Here is a 15,683-nt window from a genome sequence, read left to right as displayed (position 1 = left end):
AAGGAGTTGCTTACTGAGGTTGTCCTCGTCCTCTGCGTGCGTGGCCCCAGGGTTCAGGCGTTTGAAGGGAGCGATGAAGGCTGACAACACGCTCACTTTGTCTGGAAAGAAAAGAACAGGAAATGCACTTTTGACACCAAGTTTCAGAAAAACTCAGTGCTTTCAAATGTTCTCATTACTGGGGGTTTGGACCTGGAAAGCTGAAAGTTCATTTTGGTTTTAGCCTCTTCATTTTGGTTTAGTCTTTTATTGAATTTCTGACAGCATTTTATCAAATTCCCCTATCCATTCAATATTAAACTTTATGATCTCCATCTTCCTTATTTTCTTATTTTTGGCATCTCCATGTCCCTCAAAACCAGAAGTCTCTACCTGCTCACTGAGGTAGGTTCACAGAGAGGAGAGAGGCAGACTGAGAGCTGCCTCAGCTAAACAAGTGTCCTGCAAACAGAGCCACAACCTTCCTCCGCAGAGGCGGAGACCTTGCTCTGTGGACTGAAAGTGCGTGAAAAAAAGGACTTCTCAAAACTGTAACAAATACTCGATGTGTGTTTGAGCAGAAGATGGCGGGACAGGAGGAAGGAGCGTGGTTGAGGGTGTGGAGGGCCCCTTGAAGTGGGGGCAGTCATTGAGTGGTGAGGGGAGCCCGGGAGCCCCTGCCTGCAGCCCCAGGGCTGGTCCTGGCTGCAGACTCCCCTGGGGGCAGCACAGAGAGCAACTCAAACCCAGGACAAGGTGACGCTTGGGACCAATGGGCTCAGCTATTCCCTCTAAACAGAGACCAAGGGCTGAAATAAAATAATAACTGAGGAAGGCACCAAAAGGAAGACTCCCTATTTCAGAACCCTGACCCTGACCGCAAGTGAGTCCACAGGAGAACTCAGCCCTGATGCCCCCACAGCCCCTCTGCTCAGACCCTCGGGGCTGCAGCGTTCCTGACTTTCCATGTGACCTTAGAAAACCACGTGTTCTTAGGAAACCATGGATGGAAGCATGCCGCTGCTCGTCCCGTGTGTCAGAGGTCACTGCAGTGTTACCCCTGCCCTTCCCGCTGGCTGTTGGGGGGGGGGTCCAGGGCCCCTGTCAGGGACACTTTCTGCATCCTCTGTGCCTGGTGCTGCCTTGTGTCTGCTCTGTGTCAGACCGGAGCCCCGCTCCGGGCACACCTCCGCGATCTTCTGTGGAAACCTCAGCTGTGCTGCCGGCTCCAGACCCGGGCCTGGAACGTGCTCTTTCTGTTTCTGTTCTGAGCCTGCTTTCTCTTTAGCCGGGCTTTCCAGAGGCCAGGGGAGTTCACGCTGAAATTCATTCAGGAGCCTGTTAACAGCTGTTGTTTCCAGCAGGGACAGGCAACAATATAATGCTCACTCAGAGAACAATAAATAACTCAAATACGGGAGGTTGCTCCCTCTTCATTCCGCCGAACAAGAGGAATCAGCCAGGGAAGGCCCCGCTCCCACCCTCGCGGCTATGCCAATTTACTGTGTGGGAATGAAATCTCTTCTTGAGTTATAATTTCATTAAAGGAGCCCAGTAATATTCCAGAAATAGTGTGAAGCTCACATGATTTAGTCTGGAGCATTTCGAAATGAAATTACAATTTTCTAATAAACAGGGCTCCCAACCAGACACCCACAAAACACACCAAGCCATTTCAGAGCTCACCTTAGACAAACTGTGAAATACTTAGAGATGGTTTTCCATCCATCAGAGTTCTCCATTTCTAGGGTGGCCAGAGTTGTCAAATAAAAATTCAAGACATCTAGTGAAGACTGACTTTTGGATACATGAGAGATATTTTTCTGTGTACATCTCTATAATATTGTGTGGGACATACACACACTACAAAAATTATTATTTATCTGAAATACAAATTTAAGGCAAAAGACTTGAATAAACATTTCTACAAGGAAAATGCACAAATGGCCAATAAACGCATGAACAGATATTCAACATCATCAGGGAAACGGAAATCAGAACTAGGGTGAGACAGCCTTTCACACATGTTAGGCTGGTTGCTATTAAAAAAACCAAGAAAATAATACTTGTGGGTGAGGATGTGTAGAAATCAGAACATAGTGCACCGCTGGTGGGAGTGTAAAACAGTGCAGCCACTGGGAAGCCTATATGTCCACTCAGGTGTAGATCCAGAAGAACCGACAGGGGGATTCAAAGAGATACAGCACACCCGTGTTCAAAGCAGTGTGACACACAACAGCCAAATGGGGAGGCAACCCAAGTGTCCACAGGTAGACGGACAGGTGGACGGATGTGGTCTGTACACAAGAGGGAACATTATTCATCCTTGAAAAGGAAGGGGATTCTGATGCAGGCCACAGCACGGTGAACCTTGGGGACATGGTGCTAACCAAGGAAGCCAGCCACGAAAGGACAAATGCAGTGTGACCATGTCTGTGAGGCCCCTAGAGACCTATAAATCACCGAGACAGGAGGTAGCCCCCTCCAGGGGCTTGAGGAGGGAAACGGGGCTGGTCAGTGAGTGAAGATAGAGCCCAGCCTGAGGAAATGAGGAAGCTGGATGTGGAGGTGGTGGTGGCTATACAACATAAAGACATACTTAGCATTACTGAGCTGCATGCTGGAGTACGGGTAATACTGCACCTTATATATTTTGTATGCTTTACTACAATTTAAAAAAGAAAAATTAATTCAGGTTTAACTGGACATCCTGTGGATTTTCTGATAACCCTAGCCCTTCATTGGTTGATCCACTCCTCTGGTATGGTGGGTTTGGATTTCAGGCTAGCTGAAACCAGGCAGAAAGCCAGGCAGAAAGCCTCAGAGATGCTGAGTCAGCTCACCTGACTCTGGGTACCGCCACCTGCTAGGATGCTTCAGGAGGGAGAAGTAGTTACCCTGACAACACATGTACTCTAGGTGGGAAACAGGGACTCCTAGGAAGGACACACAGAGTCGTCTCTTTTTATCACAGTGCACAGCTTGTGGGGTCTTAGTGCCCCAACCAGGGATCAAAGTGCTGTGAAAGCGCAGAGTCCTAACCACTGGATGCTAGGGAATTCCCTCAGACCGAGTCTTTAGACAGTCATTAGGGAAAAGGGTGAGGAACTGCATTTTCTATTTAGAAAAATTCCAAGACAAATTATTTGCTGTTGGTGCCTTCTTCGTGGTTGTTTCCTGGACACAGGCCTGTCAAGGCATCTACTTCTGCGGGTTCCAGGTGAGCAGAGCCCCAGTGCCCAGCTGCTTCTATCTCTGTGTTTCTCACAGTCATTTGAAAATCTGGCTTCATGCAGGTCACAGACTGATGGAAAATAGAGGCCCTGCTTTTGTTACTCTCAGTTCTGGATGATTTGGGTCTGCTGAGAGCAGCTGGTTAACAGGGCTTCCGGCCTCTCGCTGGAGAGTCAGAGGAAGGAGGGGGCCTTTCTCCTGGGAAAGCAGCTGAATGGGCTGGGCATCCCGGCCTGCGGACAGGTCTATGGCTCTCAGCTCAGGCCCAGCGTCACTGTGAACCAGCTGGATGTTGTTCTGTATGAAAGGCACCTGTGAGGACAGCATGCAGGCCGGCCTCCAGTCAGGAGTGATTTGGGGGGACATTCAGGTCATTAGTATAATGGCATTTTCAATGAGCTACTTGGAGTGAATGATCCAGGACATTTGTATTATAAACCTTATTACTCAGTGCAAACAACTGCAAAATAAATGGCTTTGGCCCATGTTGAAGTGATTTTGTGTGTTTTTGGAGCACGTGTGGGGCAGAAGCCGCTTTCTGGAAATGCATGAGATCACATTGGTTGAGAATATTGATAATGAAGAAGAAATACAATTTGGTGATGACATAAATATAGAAAAATGGAGCAAAGTGGATGGTTCAGAAATGGAATCATACTTGCGTGATCAACTGACCTACAACAAAGGTATCAGAGTCTCACACTGGTGTGAAAGAAAGTCTTTTTAACAAGAAGTGCTGAAAAACTGTACACCATCCTGGAAAAAAGTGAATTCTGAGCTCTATATTGAATCATAATGAAAATGGTCATAAGATCAATGAAATATGTATTCCTTCAAGAATGCATTCATTCATTCATATACATTTGTTCAAGAAGAAACCTGAGCCAGAGCATTTGCAGAAATGTTAGTCGAGGCAGCTCTCATTGCGAAGCATCCCAAGGGCCTGGTAACATAAGGATGCGAACATGGACTGTTTTAAATTCATATTGTGGGTGCGATCAACAATAACAAGGATTGAGGATTAAGATACTTTATGACACAGATGAATCTCTAGAACATCACGTTGTGCAAAAATCCAGGTATAAAAGACAAGGTTCCTTGTGATCCCAGAAGAGGCACAGCCTCACTCGGCAACAGGTCAGGCAGAGGTCACACACAGGTCACACTAGGGCCAGGGAGGCTGGCTGGGAGGGCGGGGTCTTTCCGGGAGGATGAAACCTCCCACGTGTAGTCAGAGATGTGTGTTACATGGTGTGCATTTGCCCCTGGACTGTGACACACACACTTTGTGCATTTCTCTGTGTGTAAATTATATCTCAATTATTTAAAAATAATAAAGATATAAAATGTGACTGGACAAGAAACTAAACGATGAGAAGTGAGCATCAGAGCACGATTTACTCCAGGAAGGAGAAACCGAGGTGACAGATATTAAAATGAACTGTATGTGCAGTCAGGCCTCCTAGTCAGGGCCTGGGGTTTTTGCTTTCTCTTTTGCTTACTTTGTAGATTTGGAAGCTCAAATTCATTTAAAGGGCTTTAAGAAGAATGTCAAAGACAAGGCCCTTTGGGGCTGTCTTCGGACACATGAACACAGAGGAAGAATGAGCCCGTGTGAGTGGAAGGCTGGGAGCGTCAGGCCCTGTCACATGCCCTGCAGCCATGGAGCCTCAGTTTACCCACGAGGACCGAGGAGTCGTGCAAAGATCCAAGCATTTGGACTGCGTTGTTGTGAACTCTGTGTTTGCTTTCACAGACCGTTTTATCAACAGTTTATGAAACAATTTTTACCAATTAAGATGAAAATTTAGGAAAAACCCTTTGGGGTAGGAGTCCCAAGTCAGTCACTTGGAAAATCTACCCTTGTGAAATAACATGTTTGCTGGAACAACCATGTTACTTTTTGTTTTTGCTAAAAACTGTGACTGCTAAAATGCCTGCGGATTTGATCTTCTTCTCTGCCTCCTGAGAAGCACTAAATAGTTCACAGGTTATTTTTAAAAATGAGATCAGTCCGGCACTTGGTCCTGCCCTCTTTCAGCGGTTTGGAGTGAGGTTTTGTGCTCCGTCCTTGGCGTCCGTGGGCCACATGCGGCCACGTCCGCATGGCTCGGCGACAGCTGGAAGCGTCAGAGTGTGGTCAGCACCTTCAGGCTACAAACCCAGCTCTTTGTGTGCTCCCTCCTTGTGTTTCCTCTTCCCCAGACGTGCTCTGACAGACGGCCCCCAGGCCTGACCCACTTTCCTTCCTGCTGTGGCTGCTCCCCCAGCACAGGTGTGTCGCGAACTGATGCTTCTATCCAAACAGAGATGAGGACAAGCCTGAGCAGGCGGGCTGCCCGGGAAACCAGAGAACAATTAACCTCCATGCAGGCAGCAGGGGGGAGGCAAGACGCTCTCTAGCCGATTTTCAGGAACATGAATTTTAAGAGACTGTGTTCAAGCTGCCATCTCTGAGCCAGGAGTTCAAGCAGAAAAAGACTCTGGGCCTGTGACATGAGAGGGTCTGCTCACTGGCCGGGCTCAGCTGGTATCGCCCAGGGGATAAGATCATGAGTTTGGTCTTGAAACTGGCAGCCAGCCTGTCTATCCCTCACTCACTGTATCGGCTGAACGGTGTCCTCCCCAAATTCAGGTTAAGTCCTGACCCCCAGGACTCAGAATGTGACCACATTGGGAGATGGGCCTGTAAGAGGTGGTGAAGGTACAGTGAGGCCGCGAGGGTGGGTCGTGATCCCCTGTGACCGGGATGAGGAGCTAAGGACAGACACTCATGGAGGAACGACTGCGTGAGGACACAGGGAGAAGGTGGTGTCCGTGTGCCCAAGGCAGAGGCCTCGGGCGGACTGGCCTGTCCATGCCTGACCTCCAGCCACTGGGGCACACTAATACATTCACACAACAGATCTTTATCGAATGCAAGTTAGTTGCTCCCAGAATCAATACTTTCACACACTGATGCCAAGAAGGAACAGTGTGAGGAGCCTGTCCTGTCCAGGGGGACCAAGGAGGTGGGGGGACAGCATCTCACTGGAGGTGACCTGACCGCTAATGATAGTGCCTACCCTTTAGGGTAGGCCCCAGAGCCGAGTGTTCTTGTGCTGAAAGGTGCGTCTGGGCTGGGTCAGAGGGGTGGGGTCCAGGCTGACTGAGGGCCCCTGTGCAGAGGCTCTGGGCAGTTCTGGAACTTGGCATCTTGGTCTGGGTGGACCCCCCAACCCAGGGGGCATCCTAGGCTCCTGTGGACCTGGAGCCTTGGTTCTGAACTGGGGGCCCAGGGGGCCCAAGGGCAGCAAACATAAAAGTTCTGGATGGTGAGTGGGGGCAAGGAAAAGAGGGGGAAAGGGAGAGGGGGTAGGGGGAGAAGAAGGGCAGGAGAGAAAGAGCTCATCCAAGACCATCTGAGGCCCAGACATGGGTCCCCAGTGTCACCCCCACTCGCTTGCCCCCCACATGTTCACCAGGTCCAACTACACCTGGATTATTTTGGGAAGTGGGGAGGGGTGCCTGAAACCACATCAGCTTCCCCCGATCTTGCTCTGCACTTTGCATGAACAGCAGGCTCAAAGGACTGACAAGTGACTGATGGGGACTTTTTGCAAGAAAGTGCATCTAAATAAAAAAAAGAAATTCTCATCTAAAGGTGTGTGTTCACACTGTACTCAGACCTGCGAGGAGTCTAAGGTGTGTGTTCACACTGCACTCAGGCCTCTGCGGTGTCTGAGGTGTGTGTTCTCACTGTGCTCAGGCCTGTGTGGCGTTTGAGGTGTGTGTTCATGCTGCCCTCAGGCCTGTGTGGAGTCTGAGGTGTGTGTTCACACTGCCCTCAGGCCTGTGTGGAGTCTGAGGTGTGTGTTCACGCTGCCCTCAGGCCTGTGTGGAGTCTGAGGTGTGTGTTCATGCTGCCCTCAGGCCTGTGTGGCGTCTGAGATGTGTGTTCACACTGTGCTCAGGCCTGTGTGGCGTCTGAGGTGTGTGTTCACGCTGCCCTCAGGCCTGTGCAGAGTCTGAGGTGTGTGTTCATGCTGCCCTCAGGCCTGTGTGGTGTCTGAGGTGTGTGTTCGCGCTGCCCTCAGGCCTGTGTGGCGTCTGAGGTGTGTGTTCATGCTGCCCTCAGGCCTGTGTGGTGTCTGAGGTGTGTGTTCGCGCTGCCCTCAGGCCTGTGTGGAGTCTGAGGTGTGTGTTCACACTGTGCTCAGGCCTGTGTGGAGTCTGAGGTGTGTGTTCACACTGTGCTCAGGCCTGTGTTGTGTCTGAGGTGTGTGTTCACGCTGCCCTCAGGCCTGTGTGGAGTCTGAGGTGTGTGTTCACGCTGCACTCAGGCCTGTGCAGAGTCTGAGGTGTGTGTTCATGCTGCACTCAGGCCTGTGTGGCGTCTGAGGTGTGTGTTCACACTGCCCCCAGGCCTGTGTGGAGTCCACGTTCTCCTGACGCTCTGTTGTGACTGGCACATGGGCCGGTGTAGGCATCATTCTGGTGAGGGAGGAGGCAGAGGTAGTCCGAAGAGATGACGACGTCTGTTGTGTGTCATAGCCCAGCGCTGCCCAGGTTTGGCGGCAGGCCTGAACACAGGAAGAGGAGACACAAGCGGAAAAGGGGGCATGTGTTGGGACAGACGGGCTGTGGGCACATGCCTCTGGGCGCTCTCGAGCAGAGTCTGGATGGGGCGGCCCCAGTGCTGACAAGGCCTGTGGGCCTGTGCTGCCTGATGGGTGGCTCCTGGCTCCTTCGGAGCACGAGGCCATTTACAGGACGACACACTGCTTGTGAAATATTAGTTTCTTATTACTTCTAGTGAGCAGCAGACTGGGTGGAAAGCAGTGTGGTAGATGGATTTTCTATAAGATGGGCCACGTGTGTGTTCTCTATTAGATGCCATGAAAATCAATCTGCAGCCTGGTTCAGGCTGGTAAAATTAGATCTAAAACTATTTAATTCTGTTTCAAGAGTGTCTTCCCATCTGATGCCTGGCCTGCGGACACACAGTGATAAAACACCCTGAGTTATTGGCGGCTGTGTGCTTGTCTGTCTGGGGGAGACACGCCTGGTGTTATAATGGTCAGAGCCCGCAACACAGTGCAAGTCCCCCATCCCCGTGAGGCTCATTTTAATGCTCTTATTTTGCATTCGGCTTGGTTTGGTAATAAGATGTGGCAAATGGATGTTTTTAATTTGCCTGAGGACCTGTTTCTGTGTGTTTGGAGTCAAGCCCCATGATACAGAGTAACTGTTTGGGGCAGGGTGTTGGGAGCTGGAGTGACACTCAAACACAGGGATGGGGCGTGGATTTGAATCACTGCTTTTTCAGTTGAAAGCTTCTCTGTTTGGGGGCTCTTACAAGAACTGCAGAATTGAGGGTTTCCACGGTTACCTCATCAGCCACTAGCCTTGCCGACAAACACCTCTCTCGGCTCCTGCTGGCAGGAGAGTCCGTGTTACTCTGTGCTGAGACCCAGGCCCTCCCAGGGCTCTGCGTGTCACCCGTGGAGAGTCAGCAGTGCTGGCCTCAGGCCAGAGCCCTCCTCCTCGGCTCCTTGGCTCCTGTGGAGCTCCCGTCCCAGCGGTGCTGGCTGGAGACGAGTGAGGGGCAGTGTTACTGCCCCAGGTGCCTGTGTGCCTGGGGTCTGGCCGCCCTTGGGGCTCAGAGAGAACCGGGCACCATGCCCCTTCTGGAGGCTGAGGCCACCCCGGACAAGGTGTCTTCTTGCTGACTGGCTCCTTCTCAATGCTGTACCTTCCTGATGACAAGCTCCTACGTCGTATTTAATCAAAACGTAAGCGTATTGTTTCAACACAAGGACAAACAGGAGGCAACCACTTTCTTTGAACCAAGCAAGTTTAAGGACACCCCTGTCATGGCTGTGTGGACATTGTAGCTCGTGGTTCCCTTGTCTGGGATCTGAGAGTTTGTGTGCTGGGTGCCTGGCCAAGGAGCTTCCTCGGGGCCAGCCAGCTCCTGGGGACACGTCTCTGAGTGCATGGGCCCTTTCTCTGTGATGCACTTAGGAGTGATGATGGGCTGTGTGTCCGGTCCCCAAGCAACAAGCTGACAGGCTGACCTTGAGTCTTGAGATGACCAATAATGCCGCTAAGACAGAGCCACCCCCTTCCCCTCTTGGGCTGTCACTGCACCACTGGCATGCATCAGAGTAGCAATGACAGAGCCAGGCCAGGGCACTGGGATGCACAACTCCACTCTGGTCGCCCGTGTGCCTGGTGAAAACATGTCATCGCAGGATTCAGTGATCTGCTCTCCGGCTGCCACAGTGTGGGCCTCGGGAGCAGCATTGAGAGCTGTGAGCTGTCCAGGACCTGGCGTCTGCCCCACTTGCCGAGACAGACTTGGCTGATTCAGCGAAATCCATGGACCTAAAGGATGCTGACCAGACCCCCAGAGGCTAAGTGATGGACAGTGGTTCTGAAATCCCCAAATCTGAGCTGGAAAGAAACATATTAGGACCATCTCATCCCCAAGGAAGCAATAGGTTAAGCCCTGGAGCAGACCCTTTCTACTGGTTCTTCTCATTAAAATTGTCCAAGAACTTGTAACTTGCTGAACCTTACCTCCCTTTTTGCCCACATTAAGTTAAATCTCAGGGGGAAGTTTCCTACATACAAGTCCTGGCATTAGAGCTGAGTGGGGCTGCAGAGTCCCTGACCTGCCTCCTCCATCCCTGGGGAGCCCTCCTATCTGCTCCCGGTGGGTCCTCGGAGACCCTGGGTATAGCACCACTTGATTGAGGACAGCCCCCCACCTCCTCCCCGGCCCAGGGTCTGTAACAGGCTTGATGCTGCTTATTTGGGTGTTACTGGTATTGACTATGTCTCAAGAAGAAGGAGTAAAACACCAATTTTCTGTATCACCTCAACTAATACTTGCGGCTAGTATTGCCTCCTTCTCATCAATAAAAAAACCGAGGCATGGAAGGATTACATGATTTGCTCACACTCAGGCTCTGGCTCACGGTTTCCGCAGAGCAACCATGTCCGCGGAGCCCTCAGCCCACAGACCATGTGAATTGTGAGTTCTGGGGAAATGCAAGGGCTGTTCCCAGGGCTGTGAAAGTGCCTGCATATAGTAAGTGTCACCTGTATGCTCAACAGAATCAATTCTGCAGCAACAGCTATTGTTTTTCTGCTTTGTCAGAAACACAACATTGTAAATCAACTATGTGTCAATAAAAAAGAAATGGCCGATGATGGGGACCAGGTCACTAGGGTGGGACCCTGGGAGGAGAAAAGTTGGGTTCAGTAACACCTGGGACTTGCCTTCAGAAAAGCAGAAGAGCAGAGTCTGTTGCCTCATTGCTGCTAGTGCCATTTCTCTATGTAAATTCTCTAAAACTTCTGTTTAAAACAACTTTTTCCTGGAACTGAGTTAGAAACACAACAGAAGTAGAGACTCCAACAGGGCTGACGCCTTTGTTTCTACTTTGTCCTGGCTGAGTTACCAGGAATTCTGAGGAGAGCTCTTGTTTCTGAGAAACTGTCAAGGACTACATGCAAGTGTTTGGGGTGAAGGCAACAATTGAGACGCAGGTGCTCGGTCGAGAGCCCTTTTCTCTGCAAGCCCCCTGCCTCCTGCGAGCTGGGATACTGGGGGGGGGGGCTCCCTTGTGGAGGTCAGGCCTAGGGCAGCCCTCAGGTCTTCAAGCAAAGTTGCAAAACATCCTCAAGAGCTGGGCTTGTCCACTGCCACCTGGACCACGCAAGTGTGTTGAGAAGGGAGATGGGAAACATTCACTGGAAGGAGAGTTTGCTGAACAAAGGAATGTAAAATATCTGTGTGCAAATCTAAGTGAACTTGAGTTTAGCTCTGTGGGTTTGGGACTCTGCTCCTGCTTCAAAATTGCTCTCTCTTTTCTTTAGAGCTATTATATCTATAAATTCAAAACAGTCCAAAACAGAACAATGTACGTCTGAACCCATGCACAAAGACTGCAACTGGCCTGCCGAGTGAATGTGGGCAGACTCGATGGCAGTGACCTGTGCACGCATCCTGAAAGGGTCTGGAGGCTCTGGTGTGGGGCAGTATTGGTGTGCCCAGCTCTAGCTCTGGGCAGGTCCACTGGTCCCTAGGAGATGTGGGCGTGCTTCTTGGTCCCACTGTGGAGCCATGCCCCACCTCAATCCCTGAGAGCCGGTCACCCTCTGTGCCCCCATTTTCTCCCCTTGCTACAGAAGGAGCAGATTCCCATGAGTTATCATGAGCATCAGTATGGCAACCCCATCCAGGTGCAGGCCTTTTGGGGATACTGATAGTCCCTTTCCCCCCTATGCCCATCCTGGTTCCCCCCACTTGGGACCCACCCCACAGACAGCAGGATCAGAGCCAACAGGAGGGCGGCTGGGCCCTGGGGCCAAGGACTCTGGGTCTGGATGGGAGGATGAGCGTATGGTGGGTGGGCAGAATTATGGATGGAAGGGCCCATATGTGGAGAGTATGGGGATGAGAGATGGGCACACGCCTCACCTCGTCAGAGCTGGAGAGTACAGTTGGGAATATGGAGACACCAATTGAGAAGGAAAGCACTCTTTTTGTGTGTGAGGCTGCTATGTCACAAAATGATCGTTTGGTTCAGTTTTCCTTAACCATTTCATCAAGTTGGTTTTGTGTAAATAAGCTGCTTCAATTGAGTGGATTAGCTGTTTATTAAAATTAAAAATAGTGATTCAGTTTCCGGAAAGGATAAAACTAGACTAGGAAAAGTTATTTGCTTGATTCAGTTGATGTATGTCCTACACTCCTTTTGCAAGTATAACAACATAGCCCTGGAAGAAATAGATTCTCCCTTAACGCTGGATTTGGGGCAAATAAGGAGGTTAAGGAGATGGGCATGTGGACAGCGCTGGTTTTAAGAAAAACAAGAAGGAAGCAGGGGGTTGCATACACACAAAAACGCAAGGTGACACATTTGGCTACTGTGTCTGGGAAGCTACTCTTGATTTTGAATATGATTTAAATGCATTGATAGAATGTGGTGAATGGAGATGGATCCTCACTATAATATACTTAAGCAGTGAAGGAAGAATCAGTGTAGGAGGTCTATCTGGGCTCCCAGAGTGGGCTGGGTTCTCGGGAAGCCAGGAGCCACCCCTCAAAGGGAACAGGGAGTCTGGAGGCTGGGTCATGGGGTGCAAGGGTGCTGTGCACACCATGATTTTATTAACTTCCATTACAGCCCCTCCAAGCAGTTCTCTTCAGATAACTGGTGAGTTCCATGTCCAAGGCTAGGCTAGGATGACCTGCCGAACCAGGAGTCTCCTCTCTCATCGTTGGATCTACATGTCGAGTATGTGCTCGTTAGCTTTTGCACAACATCACTGTGCTCGCTTTAAGACTCTTCAGATTAAAGATGCATCAAAGTGATTCCGTTCTCTAAGTTGTGGGCCAGAAATCAGTGTCTCTCTGGACATCGTCCAAGAGTAAAACATAGCACAAATCGCTTTAGTGCTAAGCCTGGTCTGGCTTGAGAAGATAAGTAAAATAAATATTGTAAAGTCAATTTTTTAATAATCTGTGGCATGGAATTCAAGCACAAGAGAAAACATTTAGCAATTAGGCAGGAGCATTCACTATATGATGAAATGTGAATAATAATATTTAAAAGCCCTGCACCCTGTTCGCCAGTAGGAAACCCCTTCTGCAGCTCTAACTTGGCGCATACAGCTCATGCCATTTCTGTTTCATGAGCCTTGCCTGGAGATGTTCCTGTTTGAGCAGTTACTTTTATAAGTGTTTTTACATCGACAGCTCTGTGTAAGGCTGACGAGAAGTGGCAGAGACAGATGTTTGATGAGGTAGTGTCAGACCAGTGCAGTCATGGGAAATAACATAATTAGATCCGTCACTAGCTGGTAACCAGTGCGGGCGTATTTATCTAATTATCAAAACTGCACAGTTGACATCTTAGGGGATTTCATCATAAGAGGTTTACAAGATTTAGAGTTCAGGCTGATCTCCCAACTCTATCTACAAAACAGAAGCTGGCTTCTGGGTTACATCTTTCCATGATGAAGAATAAAACCCCCAGTGGCTTGATGGCAGGCCCTCATCATCCAGAAAGAGGATCAACTGAAAAGGCAGAGGAGCTGGAGCAGCGAGAGGGGAGTGCAGTGTCCTCAGACTTGGGATCCCGGCTACAGAGGCCGGAGGACCACGTCCAGGACTGTGACTCACGCCCAGGCCAAACCAGAACGTGGTCCCGAGGCCTGGGTGCTGAGGCTTCCTCCCTTCCTCCCCGGGAGCCTGCATTGCCCGTCTAGCCTGAGCGGGTCTGTGCAGAGGAGACCGAGAGGGCAGTCTTGGCATCTGAGTCCCCAGGTCCTTGCTCTCCGCTCTGCGGTGCTCTGTGTCCACCCTCCCTCTGTGCAGGGGAACCACACCCTCCACCTCCAGTCTGGCAAGAGTCAAGGCCAATGACAACAAACACATAGATAGAAGTTCAGCGTCACTCGTTATTAGAGAAACGCAAGTCAAAACTACAATGAGGTCCCACTTCACACTGTGCAGAATGGCCTTCATCAACAAGTCTACCAACAATAAATGCTGGAGAGGGTGTGGAGAAAAGGCAACCCTCCTACACTGTTGGTGGGAACGTAAATTGGTGCAGACGCAATGGAAAAGAGTATGGAGGTTCCTCAGAAAACTAAAATGACAGTTACTATCAGCAATAACTTTCTTGGGCATGCATTTGGAGAAAACTCTAATTCAATAATTCAATAATAATTCGTAGGCACCCCTATGTTCCCTGCAGCACTGTTTACAAAAGCCAAGATATGGAAGCAACCTAAATGTACACTGACAGATGGATAAATGGATAAAGAAGATGTGATTATATATATATATTAATATATAATATACATAATATAATAATATATATTATATGTATAATAATTATATATATAATATATATAATGAAATATTACTCAGCCATAAAAAAGAATGAAATAATGCCACTTGCAGCAATGTGGATGGACCTAGAGATTGTCATACTGAGTGAAGTAAATCAGACAAACAAAAATACCATATGACATATCTTATATGTGGAATCTAAAATATGACACGAACGTATTTATGAAACAGAAACACACTCAAACATAGAGAACTGACTTGAGGTTCCCCAGTCCCAGGGGGGACTGGGGAAGGGAGGTAAGGATGGAGAGCTTGGAATTAGCAGATGCAAATTATTAGATGTAGAGTGTATAAACTATAAGGTCCTATGCACAGGGAACCACACTGAGTCTCCTATGATGAACCACAATGGAGAAGACTATGAAGAAGGTTACACATATGTGTAACTGAGCCACTTGCTCTACAGCAGAAGCTAATACAACATTGTAAATCAACTATGCTTCAATAAAAAAAAAGTCAAGGCCAGTGATGGTGGCCAGGTCACTAGGGTGGAACACTGGGTGGAGAAAGAATGGGTTCAGATACCACCTGGGACCTGCCTTGATTTAATCCAGACAAAAGGAACCTTCCGCACTCAGGTGGAGTCAGAGATTTTGCTGCAGACAGAGTGTCTGAGTCCTCTAAATTCATACGTGGAAACATGACTCCCAGTGTGGTGGTGTCAGGAGGGGGGGCCTCATCCCATGGGAGGTGATGAGGTCGTGAGGATGGAACCCCTAGGATGGGATCAGTGTCCTTGTAACAAGATCCTGAGAGCCCCTGCCCCTCCTCCATGTGAGGACCCAGCGAGAAGACGCAGTCTGTGAACCAGGACGCGGGACTTCACCAGACACAGTGGTACTTTGACCTTGGACCCACAGCCTCCAGAGCTGTGGGGAAGGACTCCTGCTGCTTCAACTCCTGTCTGGGGCCCTTTGTTATAGCATCTTGAACAGATGAACCAGCCTCTCGGTCAGGAACAGCACATGCCCGTGCCCATGGGTTCTGCAGTCCTTGCCTCCTGTGCGGATTTGCACGGGGTGCTGGTTTCTAGGCCACGGGGCCTGCTAGGACTAAGGGATCTGAACTCCAGCTATGCTCAACATAACTAAGATAATGGCACTCAAGTGACCCCAGTTTTAACTTCAGGGTTGTTACTCGATGACATCAAGCAAGCCAATAGATTTTTTTGGGTAACAGTTGGCTATTTCTAAAAGCTGTGGGGGTCTGGGAGCCTCAGAGGTCATGTGGGGTTGGAACAGTCTTCGCAAGGGTCTTTTGATTACAGAATCTTATTCATGTATTGGAAAAAATACTCATTGACAACTTCGGGCCAGATGTGATTCTATGCCTTGGGGGTGTAACAGTGAACTCACCCCCATAGGGATGAAGAGTGTGAAGAGTCTTCACTGTGAAGAGTGAAGACGTGTGGTCCCTCAGAGCAGGACAACGACACCCACCCTCCTGGTCTCTGTCGGTGACGAGCCCCATAGCTTGACCATCTGGAGCTATGGGTAGAACAAGGCTATCTGCTTGTCCTGCAGAGCCTGGGGCATGGGCTGCCTGACTTCCACAG

At 49.6% G+C, this 15,683-nt stretch overlaps 1 protein-coding gene across 4 annotated transcripts in view; it reads right to left on the bottom strand.

Annotated features, from left to right (window-relative positions):
* The window catches only part of ADARB2 (adenosine deaminase RNA specific B2 (inactive)), a 217,963-nt gene that overhangs the window by 51,655 nt on the left and 150,625 nt on the right, over positions 1 to 15,683 (bottom strand). For all 4 annotated transcript variants that reach the window (XM_043480468.1, XM_043480469.1, XM_043480466.1 and 1 more), the window contains exon 2: positions 15 to 101. In XM_043480468.1, coding sequence (XP_043336403.1) covers positions 15 to 101 — 87 coding nt within the window. The remainder of the gene's footprint in view (positions 1 to 14; positions 102 to 15,683) is intronic.

The sequence above is a fragment of the Cervus canadensis genome, chromosome 10 (genome assembly GCF_019320065.1).
Source record: "Cervus canadensis isolate Bull #8, Minnesota chromosome 10, ASM1932006v1, whole genome shotgun sequence".
In the NCBI taxonomy this organism is placed as follows: Eukaryota; Metazoa; Chordata; class Mammalia; order Artiodactyla; family Cervidae; genus Cervus; species Cervus canadensis.
This window is presented reverse-complemented; position numbering and strand designations above follow the sequence as displayed.